Source organism: Calidris pugnax, unplaced genomic scaffold (assembly GCF_001431845.1).
Source record: "Calidris pugnax isolate Ruff unplaced genomic scaffold, ASM143184v1 scaffold196, whole genome shotgun sequence".
Classification (NCBI taxonomy): domain Eukaryota; kingdom Metazoa; phylum Chordata; class Aves; order Charadriiformes; family Scolopacidae; genus Calidris; species Calidris pugnax.
In genome coordinates, this window is record NW_015091042.1 from 1,947,793 (window position 1) to 1,972,221 (window position 24,429).

Below are 24,429 nucleotides of genomic sequence, written 5' to 3' on the forward strand. Positions count from 1 at the left end.
CCTCCCTTTGTCTCTCTCTTTTCCCTTTTTTTTTTTTTTTCTTTTTTCTTTTTTTTGTTATTTCAGCCTATTGTCAATTTGGTGGACATGCCTTAGCAGTTCTCACAGGAAGTCCAAGAAGAAGTAAAAGATACCAGAAAAGAAACCCCAGCATCGTACTTTCCCTTAAGCTATTTGTTTCTTTATTTTGGGGAATAAGCCTTTTCTCAGAAGCGGAGGTTCTGGAGCTGCTAAAAAGCAGCCAAGCTCCTGTGTTGCTCCCTCTCCATAAAGGCAGCTCTCGCCAGCTTTTGTGAGCAGCGTTTGATGAGCATTTCCTATGGCGCAGCACAGCACATTCCAACCTACCTCACCTAGCCCGGAGACCTTTCGTAGAAATCCTAGTGTGCTAACTTCCATCAGGCAGATAAAAATATTGAGGATAAAGCTGCACTTGCAGGATTCACATTAGATTTGTAGTACCTTGGAAACTGACACTACTCCTGGCTAGCAAGCTGGTGTCAAAGTCAGGTATTAGTCTGCCAGATGTAAGTGGAAAAAGAATGCCACTCTCAATAGTGCCTACTCTCAGCTAGCAAATTAAACTAAGGCACACGCTCTTCAAAAAGTACATTTTGAAATGATATGTCAGCCTTTCAAATACTATTTTGCTCAAGAATCTAGAAAATAAATTGATAGCCATTGTACAAGAAAGGAGTGTTGTGGATATTGGTGTTTGCTAGGATGAAATTCTTCTGACTGCCAGGGCAGAACACTTCTCCATTTACAATGCTGAGGTGTTATGTTTTCATGGTTACATCAGGGAGTGAGAAGTCAGGAATTTTAAATCCCGTTTCATCTCAGGTCCTGACTGAATGATTGCGGCCAAGTACTGGCTCAACAGGGCTCTAATGGAGGATAGCAATTCTCATCTCTTTTAGACAGCTATCGTGAGACTTTATCTATAGTTATTCATGTTTTCTTAGGTAAGCATGGCAAGCACAGTAGTATATACAGGTTGGAAATGGAGTGGATGGAAAATGAAACTATATAGGAAGGAAGATCCAAATAACAGGCAGAAGAATTTCTAACCCAAGAAGTCCAGAGCTGAAACCTGATAAAGATAACAGCAGCTCTGCTGTTGTTTTCCAAGCTCGCTGGGTTGGCTCGGGACGTGTGTTCATATGGGGAATAGACACATAGTCAATGTGTGCAGTTTCAAACTCTGAGAAAGTTTTTAATTTCACTTCCTTGCATGGGAACTGAAATTAATTTGTCATTTAGTAAGTTAAAGGGTATTTCAATGGCATAGCTAAGCAGTCTGTGCTTTCATGCCTGAGGAGGACTAATATGGAAATGAAATATTTAATGAAATATGATCCACTTGATACACTGATCTCAAGGAAACAACTATTTTTAGGGGAATGAGGTGGAGGCAGAGAGCTTAACTGGGACAATGAAATGCCAGAAAAAGTCTAAATGACAAATATTATTTTATTTGGTCTTTTTCTTTAAAACAGCCTGATGTAGATTCTTTTCCACACTGGCTAATATAGAATCTGTGGCTTAGGAGGTGAAGTTATGGAGACAAATATTTGAACAAAAGGCAGTGCTGCAAGAGAATAGCTGGGGTATTGCTCATTCATTCAGACAGACGCATGTTAAAGGGACAGTTTATCCTCTTTTGTGCAGTAAGTGCATTAACACCACTCCAGTAAGAATCACAGCAGCACATCTAACAGATGCCTGTGGGCTATATCAGAGTTTTATGGACAGCCTTTATTTTACAACGGGGTTCTGGCTTGGTATCTGGTGATAACGTTTCACTGTACACACATACAGCCTTAGCCACTGTACCCGGCCAATACCAAGATTGTCTCAATATGTAAAAGACCATCATCTCATTTTGAGTGCAGGCAGATGGTACCACAAAGCTACTTTTACAGCAAAGGGATAGTCACGTCTCAAGAGCAAGAGAGTCACCTCTTACAAGAATGATCGACAGATTTTTAAATGCACATTTTCACATCCATCTTGATTTCATTTTCAGTGACGTCAAAGACACAAGTCTGTGTTTCCAGACATATGCTGTTTCTTTTTCTTTCTGACTGTGTGATGTGTGCGGTCTCATGCTGGTGACCCAGAGGCACCTTATGATTTTGTTATTATTATTATTTTCAGTAAATGATTCAAATGTTCAGTTCTTGGACCAAGATGATGATGATGATCCAGACACAGAACTGTATCTTACGCAGCCCTTTGCATGTGGAACTGCATTTGCTGTCAGTGTGCTGGACTCTCTCATGAGCGCAGTAAGCAAACAAAACTTTTTTCATTCCCTTCCATCAGACATATTGTGAAAGAGTATGAAAGCATAGTCCTTTTTCCACAGGTAATCAGGAGAAGAAGCTTTTCTCTTAGATGTCAAAAGACTAAGTTATTTTCTAGTTGGACTCAGAGACCTTAAAACAACTGAGAAATTTAGGACTACCATTAGTACACAATTTCAAAAGCGAAGAGTCTCATGTCAGGCTTTAAGGATAATATTTTCAAAAAAATGTTTTATCTCCCCCCTGAAACGCAGACCCAAATTCAGTGTGTCAGTCCCTATGCTCACCGTTCATGTCAGGCAGCATCAACTGTGTTTTAAGCTTTTAGTTTCCTGTAGCCACAAGCAATGCTCTGAGCATGAGTGCTAGGGGACACTGACAGAACTGTACAAAAACCACTGTACACATCATGCGAACTCTACTTGTGTGAAGAGAGGTCATCATCTCTTTTTCACATGAGTTGTCTTGTGAATCAAAACATAAGTGCATGCCAGAAACTACAGATGGTGGCCTTTGGTTATGTCTGCAAGAGGGGTTTTGGTTTGCAGCCGTAGTACAATTTTGAAGCAAATACCTTGGTCATACTCCTTTTCATCCTCCCTTGCTTCATATTGGTTAGGTTCTCAGTCCCGTCTTCCTCTGTGTGAACTGCACTTCTTTCAGAGGGACCTTAAGCTCTGCTAGATCTAGTGGGGACACAGTCTTTTTAAAATCTGTGCATAGGCTTTCTGAGCTCCCCATGGAATAAAGTTCCATAGTACTGGGAATCATCTGTTGTAAACCACACGTCATATTAGAAACAAGCAAACGGATTTCCTTAAAGGAACCCAGTCTGACCTTCACCTAAACTCAGACTGAAGCTTTTTGCTTTTAAGAAAAAATATCACAGTGCTCTTTATTATTTGATATTTTATTCGTATTTCATATTTATGTATCTGTATTTCATATTTTTATTCCCTGCTATATTCCTCATATGTTCCATCCACAGATGAATAATATCAGTCTACACTGATAAAATTTTATTCTAATGTAGCCTAGGACTCTGCAATAAACTGAAAAAAGACTTTTTTTGTAAGTTCTTGGCCATATTTTGCAGATGTGACAAATTAAGAAAGCCTAAACAAGCACACTTAAACTCTGTACCTTCTCTAATTAAAATCTCTATGTATAAAATATTTAACATTTTCACATTACAAATGGAAATAATTTCCTATGAAGGTTCGAAATTGTTATACTCAGAACTGTTTATCTACTCATATTATTATCTAAATCAATGTACCTGAATGAATTGTTCAGGATATCAATTCCAGAATCTTAGAAAAATTAGGGTTAATTCTTCTTATTGCCACTGCATCAGCACAAAAAGAGAGTGAAATGTTGTGGACCCCATTGCTTTCTTGTATCACGTAGATAATAGTGAGGCAATAAGAAGTATGTGGAACATGACCGTTCAGAAATTTTACCTGGAGTTTATCATATAATCCTCACAATATTTTTAGTCATTACTAGTTTTTATTAACTTTTAGTTTTTGACAACGTACCCCTCCATTTCTGCAATTTCTTTCTCAACAGAGTCTTTTTTTCAAACATTTTAACATCTAAGTGGTCATATTATACGTCAGGGACAGCGCAGCCTGAAGCCAGAGAAGTAAATGTGATAACAAGAGTAGAAAATTCTAACTTAGAAAAAATACTAATCAAGAAGACAAGCCAAGGATTCAGTCAGTTAGAATTGTTCACCATCCTGTCTTTTCTTTCACCACTTTGCTGATCGGTGGCAGCATTATTTTCTCTTTTATTCTTCAAAGACCCAGTAAAGAGTTGGAAAAGTACGATTCGTCCTGACCCTTCAGACAGTGGAAGATGTGTGAGATGTTTTCCCTTTACTATCCCTATTCTCATGGGAAGGATGTATGTTCCTTTCACTTCTTTTCCAAGGAAAAGAGGGTTTCTCACACAAATTAATCTACTTGCAGTATATTATCTCTTTTGTTTTTCTAGAGTAAACTTGGTTTTAGGGACCAACATTTATTTATTCTGCCTAACTTCAAGCCAGTACTGCAAACTGCACCCAAAGTCCTAACTGTTTTGTGAGATCTGCAGTCGTGCTTTCATCCTATTAATTGCACAGACATTCTGTAAGAAGGAAATAATTCACACCGTGCTGGCCTGTGCCAGCTCACTTTGAGACAAGGATATAGTTCATTGTTCAATCCACTTAGTAATTCACAGTTTTTTATTGCTTAATTTTTATAGAATTTTTATGATCTCTGTTGATATCTCTGGAAAGAAAATTCCTCATATGGGCTACCATACAAATGTACAATGCATGAACTGCTATATTAAGAATGAATCTCTTCTCGCAGTAGTGCTCTGTTTTTGTAGTAAAACAGGTGTAAGAAAGGTTAGAAAGTGGAATAATATCCATGCATACAGTATTCTTTCTGACCTGTGGGTAATGTGAAACATACATATAGATTTATGTATATGGAAAAAGAGGTACAAAATATCTTTAAAATAATTTGCTAAAGTATCAGTTATTGAATAATAACAATTAAACAGTTTTAATCCATGTTAAATTAATGTTTTCTTTTATATAATTTTATTATTATAGAAGTAGTAGACTAAACCGTACTCACAAATCACAGATTAGAAAATGTGTTATCACTTTCCAGTTCACATCTGAATGCTGAAGGACATTGCGTTCTGCTAGTTTAGTGTTATTTCCTATAAGATGACAGTATTAGATATTTTAAATTTGAAATTGTCTGTTATTTTCTTATTTCAAAGATAAAAGGCTTGATGAAGTTTACTTTTCAAAATGCTATCTACAGGCTATCTACACGCGGTTTGTCTTCTGCAGCAAAGGCAATATATTTCACAAGCCTGTGATTCACAGTGTAGTAGTTCGAAGCTCATTGCTCAGAAGACAATAACGAGCTCAAAAACTGCATTGTCTTTTTGATGAGTTGGTAACAGTGGTCTCTCCAGGCTTCAGTTGAAGTACATTATTGTACTGTGTGCGAAGACTGGAAGCATGGTTCATGTTTTAAGTGTGGCAGTGGCTATTGTTAAATCGTGCCAGCTAATCATTATTATGTCTTTGAAGAGACATCTACTGCCATCAGACACTTGAATGATATATTAATATTTGTTTTGTCATAGCATATGCAAACCCAGGGAAAGAATGCATGTAGCCTGTCACTCTCACGGTGGCGCTGCTCCTGAAGAGCAAAGCACATTCTCAGCACCAAATTGAATGTGGCTAAAAAACAAGGAGTTGGGGGCACCTTTTAGATAATGTGGATGTTTTGTAAAAAGTTTCTCTTCAGCTATAAAAAAAGTCACATGACACAGAATATCTTAAGAGAAGCAAATTTTTGAGGAGAATTACTTTTTTTTCTGGGTCTTGCCGAGATAGTTATTCCAGAAAATCTTGCGTGTACAAGGAAACCACTTTTATCAAGACATGGTACCTTCAAAGGTTTGAACAGCTGACCTGAGAGCCAGAGCTTCTCTGTTGTTCCTTTTAGGGCTGAAGCTATGAGAACCACAGAAGTTCTTTGACCTGAGAGCTTCTCTGTTATTCCTTTTGGGGCTGAAGCTATGAGAACCACAGAAGTTCTGGCAGGTTGGTATCCCTCCCGTGCATAGCGCTGACCATAGCCTGGCTGTACTGTCGGAGTGGTGCCGTTAGAGGCAACGATCTCCAGGGCCAGATTATACCATTTAACATTTGATACCCTACAATTCATTTCCTTGCGCTAGAACTTTAGGTCTTGATTTTTTGTTCTATAGTACTAAATTCTACATCTTCTCTGTATAAATGAAAGTACAGAATGGAAGACAATAGTTAAAATCAGTTAAAAATAACTTTTCAGTATATCCCTTAGTCAAGAGTTCTCCCTCGGGGATCTTCACAGTCTTATTTATACAGAAAAGAAACTGTTCAATCCATGATATATAGATTCTGAAACACAAGGCTATTTTTTGTGCAAGTCTGTTCAGGGGATTAGCAAGCAGCATCTTGCAACCTAAACTGTCCCAAACTTCTTTAAAGTTTGGACAATATTTTGAGAATCAATAGATTTTCAAACTGTGAAATGTTGTTATTTCTTTTTTGCTGTTGATTCTGTCTCAAAGGCCCTTTTATTATTGGTATAAGTACTGGCGTTAGCTCAGTCGTTCCTCAGGTTTGGATATATATTATTAATTCAACAGAATTCCTCCAGCTGAAAAAGAAAAACAAGTTAAAATATTTGTCTGAAAGTGCTGTTAAAAACTGCATGCAGTGGAGGAGGAGCCGTCTTAAAAGAAATCCATATAAACCCACTAGGAAACACAAAAAAATGGCAGATATGACTTGGAAAATGACAATTTTAGAGTAATTATAAATGAAAGGCAAAGTGCTATTAAAGTTAAAGCAATGTTATTAAAAGATGTGCTAATTTTCAGTAAAATTTTCTGTTAAAGACCAATTAGTTCAAAAGGCTTGACAGCATTAACTGCAAAACATAAGCACTCTGGTAATTATACTTTAAAAAATGATTGAACAAACAGGAAAGCATCCCCGAAACGTTTGAAGGAGCTGCACTACAATTCCGGAGCACAGGCTAGGTGGCACTGCTAGCTCAGATATCTATGTCAGAATTTCCTTCCTATTTACCCAGTTTCAGGGTCTATGATGCGTTTCTTTTTTTTTTCCTTTTTTTTCCCTGTGTTTAGACTACACCTATTTCATATTCTCATTCCGGATGCCGATTATAGCGATGTCATACAGATGTCCAGTGTGGGGTTCAGATAACAGCAGTAGCAAACAAGTATTTCTTCAGTTATGATTTTACAGTCAACAAAAAGGATTTGCTACCATCACTGGAAAGTGTCTTGTTACTTTAAGCACAGCAGCACCTTTCCAAAGACATTCTGTAGATCGGTTTCTTATAAGTACTGGCATATCCAGGCCATGTACCCTCCCACAGAGCAAGTTGAAGATCACTCTCAAATTAATTTCAGTGTATTATTATTCCAAAGGAAATGGATATCAGCTACTTCAGCTTTTCAGTGTCTCCCAGTTCCAGACTAGCAAGAGGTAATGAGAGGAGTCTGATTTTTGTGACAACCAAAAGCATGGACAGAAGGGTTTTTCCTGAGGACCGTGAAATATATTAGTACAGGAGGAAGCAACTCTATTTAGCAGAAGGTGACAAGTTACAACTTCCTATTCACACATCCTTTCTTGCCTATGGTTGGGCATTTTCTGATAGGTTGCAATGTCCTGAAAGTTGGAATCTTTTCACTCGTTGATGGCAAAAAACCAAAACCCATCGTTTGGCTGCACTCATACATCTGATTAAATGGTGACATCCACATCAGTCATGGCATGAAACCCAAATTAAGCCATTGTTCCAAAATAAATGTTGCCTCCTTTGCTAATAAGTGTCTTAGCTTTGCCTTAACATTTGTCTAGCAGTGGGAGACCTTTCTTTGGTGACAGCATTCTGTTCCATCAACAATAGATCTGATTCTTTTCTCATTTGCATCAGTTTCATAGTAGTGTATGGCTCCCAGAGTTACTCCTGGCTGGCACATGACATAAGTCAGAATCGGACCCGTTATGTCTTAATTGCAGTGAAGCTTGCGGGGGGAGGTATTTAATTTAATTATATTTTATATTATTTTTTTTTATAGTAATGAATTTATGACAGGTGCCTGACTTGATACATTATTTTACTACTGCTTTCATTTCTCAGTCTAATATGAGATATGTAGTAAAATGAGTGATATGGCCACAGTATAATTTCTCAGTAGATCATGCTCTAGTGAGCTACAACTGAATTTATGATAAGGGGTAATTGTGTACTTGCACAGTACAAAATTCAGATGAGCTAAGACTATATGTATTTAAATCTTGGATTCTGGCTATAGTTGCTATAATTTGAATTACAGAATAAAGAGAGAGACAGTTAGAAACCAGTGAAGGCTGGCCTAATGATACCTCCTCAAAAGTCATAAAATTATTAGTACAATTTTAGACTTTTGCATATTTTACCAATCACTGCAAGTCAGCAGTCTATAAAACCAGACTATTTTAAATGAACCAACATCCGTCAGTCTTAGAGCAGGTAAACATTTCTTACCATAGTTGGCCTTATTGTAAACCGGACTTGAAATATCTGCCAGTAAAGATATGCTTTACTTTTGTTTCTTGTTCTTCTATATTGATTTATAGATGTGAAACTGAGAACAGCATTTTTGAATAACACTAAATATCACTACTTGGAGAAGAAAAAGGGATCAAAAATACTGAATAAAAGGCTTGAGAAAAGATAATACTGCAGAAAATTATATACTTTTGTGAAAACGTGTGCTTCAAGTGCTATATAGAATACGTTGGAGTACATTTTTACTGAAAGGGCTTTCCCAGTTTCTACAATTGCAGTGCCCCCAACCTTTAGATCTGGCAAAATTTGGCTTCATATCCATGAGACTGGTGCCAAGTAACATTTTTGCCCAACTGCAGGAGCAAAGGAATTGTGCTAATTGTTTTAGTTTATTTTAGTTTAGTATACACTGACAAAGGCTAAGGAAAGAGACTTTAATGCTTATTCTGAGTACTTCCATATTGGAAATGTATAGTACAGTGGGAAGAGTTGTCCAAGAGGGCAACTCTGATTCTCGTCTCAGGGACATCAAGAAAGAAGTAATTGAAGAATAAGCAATCATGCCTGAAAGTCTTCTCTCTCTCACCATGGAAATTCCTATTAAACATCATGTAGTCACTCCAGACTTCTAGTCCTGCAAGGGATCACACTGATTTTTCTATATGTTAAGAAAGGTTTGAGTATTACACTTGAATTGTTACACAGTGCATCCTCATATGTAAGAGCTGATTTGAGATTAGCTGGTGTTTTAGACTAACTGAATCTTCCTGAACCCCTACTAATGTCAGACATCTCCTTACACTTTGTACTTAAAATATGTAGTGTCTTACCCAGCTAATTTAAAATAATTGGAGTTGATGAGATGCAAATATTTTCTTTAGGGCATGTATAACAATAACAATATGTTCCTCTCATTTTAATTTAGTCAACAGGTGAATGGCATACATGCCCATGTAAATAAGCAGAGAAGCTTGAAGTTATGAAACTTCAATGTAACGGTGAAAAACGTTGCCACATAGAATTCATTTTCTCCTGTTTTATCTGTCATCTCAAGTGAACAATAAAACTGAAGTTTCATTATACAAAGAAAGAATATCAAAGTAACATGGATAGGAAGCCTGTTCCGCTTTTTGATCTCAGGATAAAATATTTCAAACTGTACCTCAGTTTACCCATGTATTAAATACAATTACGTTATAGAGATAGAGCAATGAATTTCATTGAAAAGTATTATTTAAAAAGTATTGTCTTTGGACCACAGGCACTGTTTGAGAATGCAGTTGTCATTTTTACTTGGTTGGATTACAGACATTTGTTCCAAGTTCAACAAAAATCCCAAATCTAGTAATAGAATCCACAAATCCAGTAATGCCAATCCTGTGCACTGTACAGTGAGCTCATTTCCTTCTCGTGTGTCCCCCACACTTGCAAAGCTTCTGAAAACACAAACATTAGTGACATTGAAAGTGACGGTGTCTCCTTTTTTTGTTCAACATTATTTTTTGCCCAGTACATTACATTGCTGATATTTAACTGAGTATCTCTGAACTACACCAGTATACTTTTAAGTGAACTTGAAAGTCATTCATCTGGCATTAAATTAATATTTAAAATACCCATTGTTTGCCTGACAGACCAGCAATGCTACAGATGCTGGCAAAATGTCAGTGTGGAGTAAATCTTCCCTAATAAACCACACTTACCCTATACCCTAGAGTTTTTTAAAAGGACCACCAGGATCCCAAACTCATCATACATTTATCTGGAATGAACTCAAGATGTTTAATTGATACATGCTTATGTCTGAACACTGTCAAGTCTCGTAATAAGATGTTTAGTACAATACATCGGTTAGACTGCTAGAGTCCAGCCACAGTAATAAGTAATGACATTTGCAGCACAAAGGCAGCTCCCCAACGAATTGGTGACAAGAGTAAAAAGGCAATCTAGCCTGTGTAAGCTTTAAATGTGGTCTGAATTTTACAATTACATGTCCTAAAGCCCATTATTAGACATGAAGGCAATGAGAAGGAAAGCAGTCATTGCATCACTACTAACACCAATTATAGGAAACATAAATCATTCAAATTTTTGTACTTTAATAAAAATCAGCCTGAATTGGTGTTTAAAAGGAAGGATCTAGTATAGGAGCCTAATGGGATAGAAGAAAATAGAGTAATTGGAGGCTGCTGTCTTTTCACTTTCTATATAAAATTATTTGAAGAGACAGCCAAGAACTTTAAACAGCAGAAACCCAGAAAAGTTGTAATTTGGATGTCTTCAGTTGTGACTTTAATGGTGTTTGCTTAAAGAGCTTTCTTTTATCTCTGCAGACATACTTCAATGACAATATCCTCACACTGATACGGACATTGGTAACAGGAGGAGCCACACCAGAGCTGGAAGCACTGATTGCTGAGGAAAATGCGTTGAGAGGAGGTTACAGCACGCCCCAGACACTTGCAAACAGGGACAGGTGTCGAGTTGCTCAGTTGGCTTTGTATGATGGGCCGTTCGCAGACCTAGGGGTAAGATCATGAGGGAAACGCAGGACCAAGGCTGGTCTGCAGTCTATTTGTTTTCTCACACTGAATTAAAAATCTATCTTAATTCTCTTGTTTAATTTAATAGGGATTTTTGGATCATTTGGCAATTTACAGCACAGGGTGCCAGATTTGCTCTTACCCTTTTTAAGAAGCTACATGACTTCCTAGGCTCCTTGCCTGGATATTCCAGACAGAAAATCCTGTGGCTCTTCTTAGTTGTCAGCTAAAGAAATGAATGACTTGGATAATGTAACCATTCTAATAATAATCCATTGCAAACATCAGCAATATCTATACCTTTGTTGTGTTTTGATAAGCTTATTTAGTCCTTCCATGGAGTTTCCAGTTCTTGCTTAAAATATGCTTATTAGCTTGAAAACCAAGATATAAGGTTTGTTTTCTGCTGTCTCTGGATGAACTGAAATTCTTGTGAAATCCTAATTTTTTGACATTTTGACTCCACTATCCAAAGAGGGAAGTAAAAAAAAATCCCAAACCAAAACCAAATTAACAAGCCAACTTTAAAAAATGGTGCATTTAGATAAAGATGTATCTAGAAATTTTTTCTGGACCAAATCTTGTAATCTTGAGGCAAATCCCAAAGCACCCACTTCACTTTGATGATGATAATGATGTAGGATTTGATATTTCTTAAAGTAACCTTGCTCCATTCCAAACAAATGGAGCGACCTTCTTCACAGAAATGACAGGGAATCCCAGGTTAAGGATTAAGGGTGATGAGAATACATGCAAAGAAGTAAACAGGCTTCTAGTTCATGCAGAAGTCCATTCACAGCTGAGACTAAGAGCTCGTCAAAACACCTGGGCATGTATGTGGTGTAACGTTTTTGCAAATAGAACAACCAGTACCAATCTTTCAAATGTATTTCGCCAGAGCCTCACTTGCGTACACCAGTGATGGTAGAATACATTAACACTTAAGAATCAATATTTTAGATATACAAATTATCAAATCTAAACTTTTTTTTTTGCTAATCAAAACACTTTATTTATGAAAAATTACATACATTTCATCATTATTTTAAAGTGAGAGATATTTTATTATCCATTTAACCTATCAGAACAAGAATTTCTGTTGTGCTCCCCAGTGAATTTATTTATCTAGATGACAGTATGGCTACTTCCAAAAAAGGGTCAAAAATACCAAAAATTTTAATACCACAGTTAATGTAATTTGTAGAATATGCATTGTTTCGTACAAAAATTGGTATTTCTAGTATAAAACAAATCACTCACTGTTCCCAATTTTCCATCATTTCATGGACCAAGGCTCTGCAAAATAATGATCACTTTACATAATTACTTATTCGAAATAAAACTTTTAGATTATTCATTTCCTTGGGTAAAAGATTCTATTTGTGACAAACAACAGACTGTCTAAGCATTGCCCTTTTTGTACGGGCTCCTACTGAAAATCCTGTTCCCTGACATTGTGTTAACAGAGAAAAGAAAGGAAAAAAATGTGCTGTTATCTCTTTCTTTTTTTTTTTTTCTTTTTTCCCTCTCCTTTCTCCTAGGACGGAGGTTGTTATGGAGATCTATTTTGTAAAGCACTGAAAACATACAATATGCTTTGCTTTGGAATTTATCGATTAAGGGATGCACATTTAAGTACTCCCAGCCAATGCACTAAACGGTAAGCCCAGTCTTTTAGAACATCTCTGCTTCACTGTTCTTCAGTCTTCTTGGTGAGGAAGATCCAGTGCCTGTAATAGATCTGAAAAAGAGCTTACTCCATTTTTTACATAACTGCCACAAAAGCTAACTCTTTGAGGACTTCATGATGACTCTTTAGCTGAGTTTAAATCATAGGCTGGTTATCATAGCATAAATTTTCAGCTAATTTTAATAAAAACATTTCAAAGTTAACTTTCAGAACATATCTTTATCTTGTTTGATTTATGATGATCCACTGCTTGCATACAACAAAAGGTCTTCAGTTTGCTGTAAGTTACTGGATGATACTTAGATTATAGTGCTTAGACTTTCTTTTTTCTTGATGCTCAGAAAATACTCCTGTGGGCTTCCCATTGGTACTATGTGTGTCTAATAATAATTTCTTCCAGTAAATGGAAACCTTTCTCTTAGTAAGCTGCATTTTTACTTCAGCAGCACCAAGGCTGACCTCAGGGCTTTAAATAGAGGAGCCACATTTCCATCTTTGCAAACTGAAGGCCATTTAGCAGCTTATTTGAAATGTGTCTTGATTAAGTGCCTACTAGAAATACACACACAGACCCATACCAGAACTATCACAAATCTACCATCTGTTAGTTTCATTCTCGACGAAAGGCATCATTATTGAGTGAACACAGCAATAAACAACCCTGCAGCCCACCAAAGCTGTTTCTTCTGTAAGGATTTGGACAAATTGGGTAGAAAAAATGATTTTCAGTTTAGATTTGTACCGTACTTGCTATACTTGGGATTATTTGTTGGATTAATAAGTGACTTCTGTCCCTGAGGCAGCTAAGCCAGATTTCTTATGAGCACTGGATTAATTTGGAAAGAAGTTGTGAGCTTCGTGATCAATTTTTACTCATTTCTGGCTTGGAGAGAAAATTTCTATTGCCTTGCTCAAATATGTTTTTCACATATAGGAAAAAAATTAGCAGCAGGGTCTCTAAGCCCTTCATGCCCTGAAAGGGAGTTAGTTGAAGGTAGGGTTTCAGTATTTAAATATTTAATAAATGTAAAGCAAATATGTAGTTAAATATAACTGTCTAAAATCCTCCTCTCCCTGCTTTTCAGCCATTCTTTAAATACTGTTGCTGGTGGGTATGTTACTGGTTTTTGTCAATATGTGAATCTGTTTGCTAGAGTCATTGCACTACAGTGCAGCTAGAGAAAGGAGGGTGATTTGTATGGTGTCTTCTCTGAAAAATCATGACGTGACTCACTTGAAGAACATCCTATTCAGACACTATTCCTGTGCAACAGAAAACATACAAAAAGTGATGTCTGACATAAGAAGGTCCTAAATCATAATGGGTATTATGTGAGCTAAAATTAGGTACACACTGAAGGAAACAGAAATGCAAAAATCTGGGCAAATGTTTATGAGATAACAACTCTAGAAGAATTTTTTAAAGTATAAGCTAAACTTGCTTTCTCTTTCTTTCTTTCTTGCTTTCTTTCCAGTTATGTTATCACAAACCCACCGTATGAATTTGAGCTTGTGCCGACAGACTTGATCTTCTGTTTGATGCAATTTGACCACAACGCTGGCCAGTCCCGGGCCAGTCTTTCTCATTCCTCCCATTCCTCCTATTCTTCCAGTAAGAAGAGCTCATCAGTTCACTCCATCCCATCAACAGCAAACCGACCGAACCGCCCCAAGACCAGGGATTCCCGGGAAAAACAGAAGTATGTGCAGGAAGATAGACTTTGATATGTGTACCTGCTCCCACTGTGTGTGAAACTTGCATTCACCACCCATTCTCCCCAGTTAATGTTTCCAGCAGTAATGTTCCCTGTTTTCCCATGGAGTTCTCCCTTTTTGTACACATATTTTGCATATGTATGACAGTGTGCATGTGATTGTCATTTTTATTTCACCACCATAAAACCCTTAAGCACAACAGCAACAAAGCAGACGGACCAAAAGTTATTTATGATGCTAGGGGAGAAAAAAAATTCTAAACCCATAGGCACACTGAAAACATAAATAACTCACTGCAGTTACTCTACATATCAGAAAGCAGAGTATATTTAACATGAACACTTGCTCTTGATGTCAGTTACACAAAGAAAGTCATTTAGTGCAGATGTGATGCGGTAGGTTTTTTTATATTCATATTTACAGGAGTTGTTACATTTATTTGAAGCTTATAAAACTAACCCATTTAAAAAAAAAAAACAACAAAAAACCAAAAAAAACCCCCTGAAACAACAACAACAACAGCAAAAACAACAAAAAAACCCTACTGATTTTTCACTCTCAAAGCTTATATTGTATAGGGCTTACACTCTGTATAGATTATTGCTACGCACCTTCTTTATACCAAAGCAACATCAGGGACTTTTCTGCTTGTTTAAGGACTTTCTCTAAAATACTAGCCTTTTGGAGATAGTGTCGTTTCCCTTTAACACTGAAGTTGTCTGGGCATGGAGTTGTAAAACTCCAATGGTTTAATTTAAGTTTAGAAAGAGTCTAATTGCATATTAAATTATTATTCTGTCTATTTATACTGCCACATGAATAGCTATATTTTCTTTCACTTTTGACATTTGGGATAAAAAGCCATATGTATCATAAATATTGGATGTAAGTCATTAAAAACTGCCTTCCTGGGACTTTTACATCTTTAAAAGGTGAATTAGTCACCTTATGTACAGAATAAATAATGTTCAGAAAAGAGCAAGCATTTTTCTATGCTTAAGTATCAGATCTCAAGGGACTTTGTTCCTTTCCCCAGATGGTAGTTTAACTTTTCCAAGTTAGAGTGGTGGTATAAATCTTCCAACGAGAGTCCTAATATCCGAAGATCCTCCAGAAATCCTGCTTCAAGTTCTAGCTGGTTCTTTTCCACAGGTGCCTGCCAATAGGCAGGAATACAGGGGAAGACAACCGAGTGCCTTTAAGGTCTCTCCCGTTTGGGAAGAAAAGGTGCTGTGCCCTGGACAGCTGATGAGCTGAACAAGAGGGCTGAGGTGGAAATATTTACTTTGCTAAGGCATCATGTTCTAGGCACTTGCCGGAGTCTGGTTCTTGCAGATTCTCACCGATGGCACACCTAGGCAAACAAAAATTGTGGCAGGGGACTAAAGTAGTGGAGAGGAACCTATCCTAGACAGCCATAGAAATGATACTTCAAGCTTGTTGTTTTTTTTTTTAATTTCAAATGCCAGCCTTTTGAAATATAGAACTAGTTCTAGGTGATACGAAGAGTTTTCCAGGGTAGGGAGGCCAGAAACACATGCCACCTTCCCTGGCTGCCCAGCAAGAAAGCATGCAGACAGAAAATAAATATTTGGATGTGGGAGTGATTAGCATTGTAACTGCCAACCCAGACAAGGTGCTTTTATGGTTAGTGTTGTTTTCTTCCTTTCCCTTCCCCAAGCATGATAATTTTGAAGATTTGCTTGCTGTGTGAATTGACAATGAAGCCAAGCACTTTTACTGACAAAACCTGGAACAATATAAGTGGGCTACAGAAAGTACCACTGCGCAGTGTTAAGCATAATGATTGGAATACAGTATATATGTGTCTGTACGTTCAAATGCAGCTGTAAATCCTATCAGTGAAATACGTTGCAAATTACGGATGTTTCCCTACAAATGAGTCTATTACAGTTGCTCTTCATCGTAAAGACAAATTAATGTGTTTCTTTTTGGAAAGAAAGTTACCATGTTTTGCCCCAAGAATATTTATTACTACAAGGATGTGCCAGTTAAAGTGCTCAACAGGAAATATGACAGTTTAAAAGCATTGTAAAACTTACATAGCTTACTTCTTTTTCTAAAGTGCAACAAGGATGAATAGAATGGGCCAAGGTATGACAATTAATGGTTCTGCATGACCTAGCAACTGCTGTGGGTTTCCTTCTATAACTTTGTCCTTGTGAAAACTTGTGAAATTAAAAAAAAAAATTAGTTACAAACTTTATTCAGTTATTGGTTTGTTTGTTTGGTTGATTGTTTTGTTGGTTTTCTTTTGCCTTTTTTCCCCTCCAAACCAGAAGTAAAACTGGCTGCTGCTGCTGCTGCTGCTGTTGCTCAACCCTATTTTATTTTTTATCCTCTCATCTGCTTGCCTTTCTAATTGCACGTGTCCTTTTGGAAACACCCAGGTTCCTGCTCAATGAAGATGCCTACCCTGGTGCAGACATTACTTTAATTTCACATTCCTCATTCCAATTCCTTTCCTGCTTTCCCCTCCCTATTCCCCTGTCCCCTGTGTATGTTCATGAGCATCTTTTTATGTTGGCAATATTGACTGAAGATAGTCGAGAGCAGTTATGCATTTTGGAAGAATGTTAATGGCTTTGACACCAAAATGCTTTTCCATTAATGTTTTATCTGCTTTCCATTTAGCAGAGGAAGGAAGGGTGTTAATATGAAGCCACTTGTCACATACTACATAATGATTTTATCCAAAAAAATAGTATTTGTATAACTGTGCAGCTCAAATAGAAAAAAATGTACATTAGTGAAGTGACTTATTTTGTGAGCAATGGAAGAGGATTAACTCATATAGATGAAAATCTGAATTCTTCAAATCATATTGAATTCTAACTCTTCTCCATCTTCTGTCCTAAAGTCAGAAGTCTTAAAGTTTTGACTTCTAGTTATACCGTGTGCAATTTTCACTGCTAACTATAGTCAAATTGATCAAATAGTTTATTAAAGTGATGAAGATTTTCTGATATGGGTATACTAATGAAATTGGGAAGTTGGTCCTTTCAAGTAGAGGAATGTTATGTTGTCAACGTTTGTTATCTTGAAAAGTAGCAGGAACCTTTCCATTTGTTTGGAAACCTATCCCAAATCAAATATTCTCAGTAACTACCCTCGTTAGTTTTTGAAAGTGGAAAAGCAACACTAATGTCAAGAGGTGAGATATTAAAGCTTTAAATGGGGGTCCTGCCACTTTTTGCAGTCCCAGCATGGTTTCAGCAATAGAAACAAGGTTCTTAGTAACTTTGTTGGTCTGAGTGTTGACACAAAATCACATCTAGCAAACCTGCAGGTTCTTGCCTTGGGTTCCCACTGGCCTAAACTGACAGAGTCAGGCATGTTCCAGTGAAATTCCCATTGTCAAAAGTGAGGCTTTAGCTAGCTTAAAAAATTAAAAATCAACAAGAGCATGTCCCGAATAGCATTTTTGTCCCCAAACTTTAGTTTCCTTGAAGCAAAATAGAGAACTTCACAGAAAGTAAGAATAGTTTCTTCTCTCTCTTCCTGTACATTACTTAATGCCTGTTACATATAAAATATTCATCTGCCAAACAAAGAATTGCTGAGGAGGTGGGTGGAGAAACTTTTGTTACTTTTTTCTCATGCAGGAGCAAATTGTATGGGACAATTTTCAGCTTAGCTATAAACAAGCTGCTTGTGTGGAGGGGGGAGGGACACGAACACATATATACAGACTCATTTGAAACTGCAGGTGTCAAAGAAGAAAAAAAATGCACCTTTAAAACAATTGTAAGGTAACCTGGGATTATGGTGAGAATACAGATTTAGGAAATCTTTGTGTCATGTTTAGCTAGTATTTTCTTTGACTCTGCTCAGAAGAGAGGGTCTTTCACAGTGACATTTATTTGAATGTGATTACTCAGTCCAGGATTAATAACAGAAATTTTAAAGCACCGGTACAATAAATATGTTGGAGAGAATTGCTAGTCTTACACAAGTTGAAGAAATCTGTATTTTGATAATTTTACTTTAATTATTTATATCTTCTTATGCTGCAGGGAACATTACACAAGATGTTAATTCTTATTTATTTGTAATAAGAGCATGATGCCTTTAGAACCTTCATGGATGCACTGAGATACTGATAGTCCATTGCAAACACAGGTGCTTGAGAGGAAAGTAAATGTTTTCTGCTTTCTGATACATGAAGTTACTTAACTTTTCCAACATCTCTCAGGTGATGCTGTCAAAAACAAACCCATCGAGTAGTGGGACTCTCTCAGGGACTCTCTTGAACAGCTCTTAAAAAAAAAAAAAAAGAAAAGAAAAAAAAATCAGAAAACTATGCCTGTACTGACTATAGCGTAGAAACACATATGGTAAGGATCAATATGCATATGCCAAAAGGGAGACAAACAGACTGAACATGACAGAGAACTAAAAAAAAGTTGTTGAATATAACAATGTATGAAGACTTAAAAAAAAAGGTTTTCTGGACTGATTTAAAGGAAAGAGTAAATAGTTTGTTTAAGATACATATAAATTCATGCTAAGCCTATAGAAGACATACCAAAGTCATAACAAAAAAGATTGAAAAGTGCGTAAGGGATTCAAGAAGGACATTTAGTAGCTGGGAGCAGAATATCTTAGTAGCCAAGCGTAAAGATGAGGAGCGTCAAGCTCACATTTCAAAGGTAAGTGTAGAGGTTGATGGACTTTCACAGGAGACTCATCATTATGTGGTCAAAGACAATTTTAAGAGCAGAAAAGGAAAAGGAAAGGTATAAAGCTGGGTCCAAGCATTTGCTGCTGGAGATGATAATGCCTGGACCAAGGTTACAGCACTGGTGAAAGGAAATTTAAGCAGCAAAAGAAATTAGATTCTACCACTTTCTGCATTTATTATTTATTTTCTGTATTTATTATTTGGCAAGTAAAGGGAAAAAAGAGGCTCGATGGTGTCTTTTTAAAGATAATCTCCCTGAATATGAGTTTTATTGTAAAGATTAACATATATAAAATTGGAAGTGCTTTACACTGGGAAATACAGTGCTGAGAAATACAGCGCAGTTCATCCCTGATCCTTAGTAATCATGCTCTTCTCCCCTTTCTTGCTACGAGATTGAATTAACTTGCACCAAGTTCTGTTTGTAAGGAAAGTTTGTGCACCATATGTTAAAAAAGAAGGTAGAGATAAAAGTTCACGGTGCTTAGCTTGCCTCAAAATCATTTTAAACACAAACCATTAGAAAACTGTTAGTTTGAAATTGTTTATGTGATCTTGCAAGGCTTTTAAAACATGATAACCATCACACTTTACACCTCTCTGAAAGGTTAGTTTAATCGTAGATCACATAAAATTGGTTTCCACAAATGCATAATGGTTCATGTGTCACACTTGAACTAAATGGTTTTTTAAATGGAGCTGAAATTATTTTGATGTGTACGCATTCCCAGATTTTTTTTTCCTACAACCTTTCTTAAACCAGCCCCCATCAGGAACCATTCCCTTAAAGTCTCATTAATAATTCAGATGTTCTGATGACTTTAAAAGATCTATGGAATTGAGGCTTTTTTTTTTTTTTTTAACTGCTTGACAAAGAGATAAATGAATGTAGAAAGAAGCGGTAGGAGTCTGGCAAGCTGTAGATCATCTCTGAACAGATTGTAACTTTATCATTCTGTCAGGAAGAATAATTTAAAGCACTTAATCAGTTAGCTTCAGTGTGCAGGATGTAACATTATGAATTCCTATCGTCCAATCTGTTCAAATCAAAAGGAACTTAATTATAATAGGTAAGAGAGAGAGAGATGGGAGATTGAACATTGTTCAGACTCAGGCAACTTTAAGGGGGCAGGGAGGTATTTACCCTGGTTGCAAAGGAGTAGGATATTTTAAGAAGAAGTTAAAAACATTTTAACAAATGGCAAGAATAACAGCATAGTAGTTGTGTTGTAATAGGTGTAAACACTTTCAGTAATAAACAACTAATGATTAATACGATTTTTTTTTTTAAAAAGCATAAGTACAGGTAACAAATGTATCTGAAAAAAAAAAAAAGATGGATGCAACCCCCAAAAGTTTGGGGTTTGTTGTTGGGGGAGTCGGGTGGTGTTGCATGCAGATGCTCAAAATCCGTATCAGGTATTTAAATTTCATCTTCACAAAAGTGACTGAGAAGACTAGTATTTCTGGAAATCAGTCCACTTCTTTAGATGCCCTACCTCCAAAGCTAGTTGTTTATTGTTACGTGTTTATGCCCAGATATTTGTCCTTTATTCTTCCTGGTCTTCCAGTTTCTTTTCTGTGTTTCACCTCCTGAGCTTTTGTGCTCGATCCTTGGCTTTCCAAGGTGGATTTTGTTTTGCTTATTTTTTTTCAATTTGTTTATTTATTTAAAATGAGTACTCCTTCCACTCCTGTCCTGATTCTAACCCAGATGTGGCAGCATTTCAGTGGTAAGCAAAAGTGGCAGTTTGTATTATGCAAGCGAGACACTGAAGCTTCTGAAGAATTTTGGGTTCCCCATTGGAATGAGTAGTGCATACATGTGAGAGCAGCAGCTGTGACGTGCCACACGTTAAACCTTGCATGTTCACAAATGCTTTCAAAGCACAAGGACCTAATGGCCATGAGGCACTCTAACACCAGGAGCTTCTAAGTCTTTGAATGGAGGTATCTTGTAAAGTTGCACACCTGTAATTAAGAAATGACAGCAGTTATTGCTCTCTGAAGAGAGAATACTTTTGATTTTTTTTTTCTTTTGTGAATTTTAAGATGTTTTTGTCCACCTCTGCCTATGAACCATGCAATATAGTGGTTACAATCACAAGCAGCTGGGGACCGGTGGCAATGCTGCAGTCTCTCAGCATCCTCATTCCCTTCCACATCATTGCTCAAAGCCCATCTTAAATCAGTACCATAAAATTCTTCCTATGTTCATGGAAACAGACACTACCCAAAGATACAAAAAGAACAACTTCCCTTCTAATATTCATTTAAGTCCTTGCTTATGTTGCCTACTGTCACGTATCGCTACCAATCCATTCAGGACAAATGAGCCCTTGATACAGTCAGCATCAGGTATGTTCCATACTCCCTCCCAAACTGGAGCATTCAGCAGCACCCAGGCAGCCAGGTTGCTAAGTAGCAAATACTGGCCATCCCGTGCAGGAACACAGCCATCTGGCAGCATGAATGCAAGCCTTATTTCTTCTAGTACCAACCGTGGAAAGTTCTTCTTTACGTTCTCCTGCACGATTTCTGAGCCAGCAGCAGCGACCACCCTGAGGCTGAAATGGTTCAGAGAAGCCCCTCACTCTTTAGGTGCTCCTCTCCATAAGGACTCACGTGCTCTTTTCTGCATTAACCTTACCCCAGCTGCTCTTCCTGGCTTCTCAGTTTAGCCCTTCATTTGTATCATTTTTTCAATAAATGATTCAGAGGGTGTTCACCTGAGCATGAAAGAAAAAAAAAAAGAGCTCTCTTGCATTCAACAAGCAAACTAGCATATTGACAGTTTTCTTTAGCTTCTACTATCAAATCTGCAAACATGTCATCCTCCTTTCATGAAAAGTATTTTCAGAGGTATTAATCTAATGCACTGTACTGCTTGTAATTAGTCAAAGTCACCTTCTATTGATTGCTTTTTCTCTATAAACTTTACTGACTGCTTCCCCCTCCTCCTTATTTTTTTTTTTTTTTTGTGTTGATGTGTATATGTGCTTCACTAATTAAAACTCTCATTTTCCCTCCTTATTCTGTCTCTACCCATTTTGCTCCTTAGCAGAAAAGAAATGGTTTACAGATGAACCGGATAATGCCTATCCCAGAAACATTCAAATCAAGCCCATGAGCACTCACATGGCCAATCAGATCAATCAATATAAATCGACAAGCAGCTTGATACCACCAATCAGAGAAGTTGAAGATGAATGTTGACTCCTTCGAGGCCAGAACTATTTTTTTAAAGCCTGACAAACTTCATGAATGGTGATGTGACATTTATTCCTCTTACATGCTGAACCACTGATGGAGAAGTTAAGAAGGGCAAGCTTAATGGGAAAATAAAGTAGACAGATCTTTGTTTGTCTGCCTTTAATATTGCTTCCACGTATTTTGGAAAATATTTCATTTATAAATGAACATAATCAAAACTAGTCATGTATAGCCTCTAGCATTTTAAATTATTTTTATTTATTAGAAAAAAAATATATTTTTCTTTTTTTTTCATTGTCAAGTATTTTCCCTTAAAAAAGAAAAAAACTGCAGATGTGGCCAGACTCCTAGGAATTTAAAAAAATAAACCTCAGTTTTTGGCTTAAAGGAGAATGATGGTCACAGTTATAAGGACATGTAATTAAGGGAGGCAAATGATATATTTACAAAAAGAAAAAAAAGGTCCAACTTGTATTTTAGTAAATCAAAAAAACAAAAAAAAGAAGAAAAAAAAATCACCGAAATGTTTCTTTACTGGAGGATATGTATTTTGTTCAGCATTGACACCAGCTCTTAATAAACTGAACTTATTTATTTTCAAAGTTGAAAGTCATATTTTTGTACATGTAACATTCTTCTGAAGTATTCTTTGTTTTATTACCATATACAGATCACCTTAGTCACCAGTTATGTTAAGGTCCAATAACTAATACACACACACACACAAACACACACACACACACACAGTGTGTCCCCTGCCCTCTATGTGCACACACCCACAAGCCCAGCATCCTCAGTAACTTTCTGTGACACCAGAGTAGTGAAAATCACTACCATAAAACGAGGGCCAAGTAGATAAGATGCTCATAGGCAGCACTTCCTATAAATGGCAAATCTGGCAATTCCATGCCACTTCCCATTAGTCTTTTGCCTAATTTCAGGAAGGTGAACTTGGCAATTCCTCTTCTTTTGCCATGTATTACAATGCTTTAATCCAGAGTGCATAAATAGTGCATGAAATCATGTTACAAACCTTCTCATCTACCATATTTTGTTGGTTCCTTACGTCAAAAGTGCTGATGGCCTTGCATCAGGTTTGTTTATTTGGTTCAGATTTTTCCTGATATGCACAGAGGTTTAACTCCAGATCTTTGCACTTTGGTGACAGCTCATACCTTGGTAAAAGGCACACTGAACCTCCTTTTGGTGAGTTCAGGATAAAAACTGGTTTAGCCTCAGCTCTATATTCTCACAATGTGCTGTTCTCAGTTAATTCCTGCACCAAGCAACATCTTAGCCTAGCAGTTGCTTTTATTTTATTTATTTATTTATTTTCACTTTGCTGGGACACCACACATAAAAGTACAGTAATAACCAAATTAAAATAAAAGTAATGAATGTATTTATTATGATAATTTACAAAAGGCCTTGGATGGGTGCCTTTTGTGTCAGCAGTTTCACAAAGTTGCCAATGAGCTTTATAGCCATCAGACAAAAATGTGATGTTTCATATCTGTGCTGCAGTATCTATCCACCCAAGCATTTGATGTTCTAAAGGATTTAGTAACTCTCTCTATCTCAAATTAGCAACATCTGACACAATTGTGTGAATAAAAAAAAAAAAAAAAAAAAAAAAAAAAAAAGGGATGAGGTAGAAACAAATGACACAATTTTGTGAAAAAAAAAAAAAAAAAAAAAAAGAAAAAGAAAAGGCTGTGCTAATAAGGATTAAAACAAAATCCTAGGACCCAGTCGTCAGGAAAGGCAGGCTTCATTGTGCAAGTACACTTTAGGCTTTGTAACTTTGCAGAATTGTTAAACACCACAATAAAACATACTGTGGTACTTCTATCATTAGAGAAATATCAGTGAATCAAACAAATACAAAGCAGATGAATTTATTGTGAAAACAATGATGTCCACTATATAATCCAACATTTAAGCTAAACTATCTCAGCTTTAATGTTCGTCCACTGGCTGCAGTACAACTATAACCATACTAACACCTAATAGGCTTTATTCTGGAGTGACTTCTTGGACTGTGACTACTTTGTTGTTACATTTTGTAGAATAGCTATTTAAAGACAATAAC

At 36.7% G+C, this 24,429-nt stretch overlaps 1 protein-coding gene across 24 annotated transcripts in view; it reads left to right on the forward strand.

Annotated features, from left to right (window-relative positions):
• The window catches only part of KCNMA1 (potassium channel, calcium activated large conductance subfamily M alpha, member 1), a 495,287-nt gene extending 471,307 nt beyond the window's left edge, over nt 1-23,980 (forward strand). For 5 of the 24 annotated variants that reach the window (XM_014956257.1, XM_014956256.1, XM_014956259.1 and 2 more), the window contains 6 exons: nt 2,161-2,291; nt 10,804-10,998; nt 12,555-12,673; nt 14,179-14,403; nt 16,506-16,534; nt 22,186-23,980. In XM_014956257.1, coding sequence (XP_014811743.1) covers nt 2,161-2,291; nt 10,804-10,998; nt 12,555-12,673; nt 14,179-14,403; nt 16,506-16,534; nt 22,186-22,340 — 854 coding nt within the window. In that variant the 3' untranslated portion in view covers nt 22,341-23,980. Of the gene's footprint in view, nt 1-2,160; nt 2,292-10,803; nt 10,999-12,554; nt 12,674-14,178; nt 15,901-16,505; nt 16,535-22,185 lie in introns of those variants that run through there. The other 19 variants (XM_014956258.1, XM_014956261.1, XM_014956264.1 and 16 more) reach the window with 13 other exon arrangements.
• The last annotated feature ends 449 nt before the right edge of the window (nt 23,981-24,429 follow it).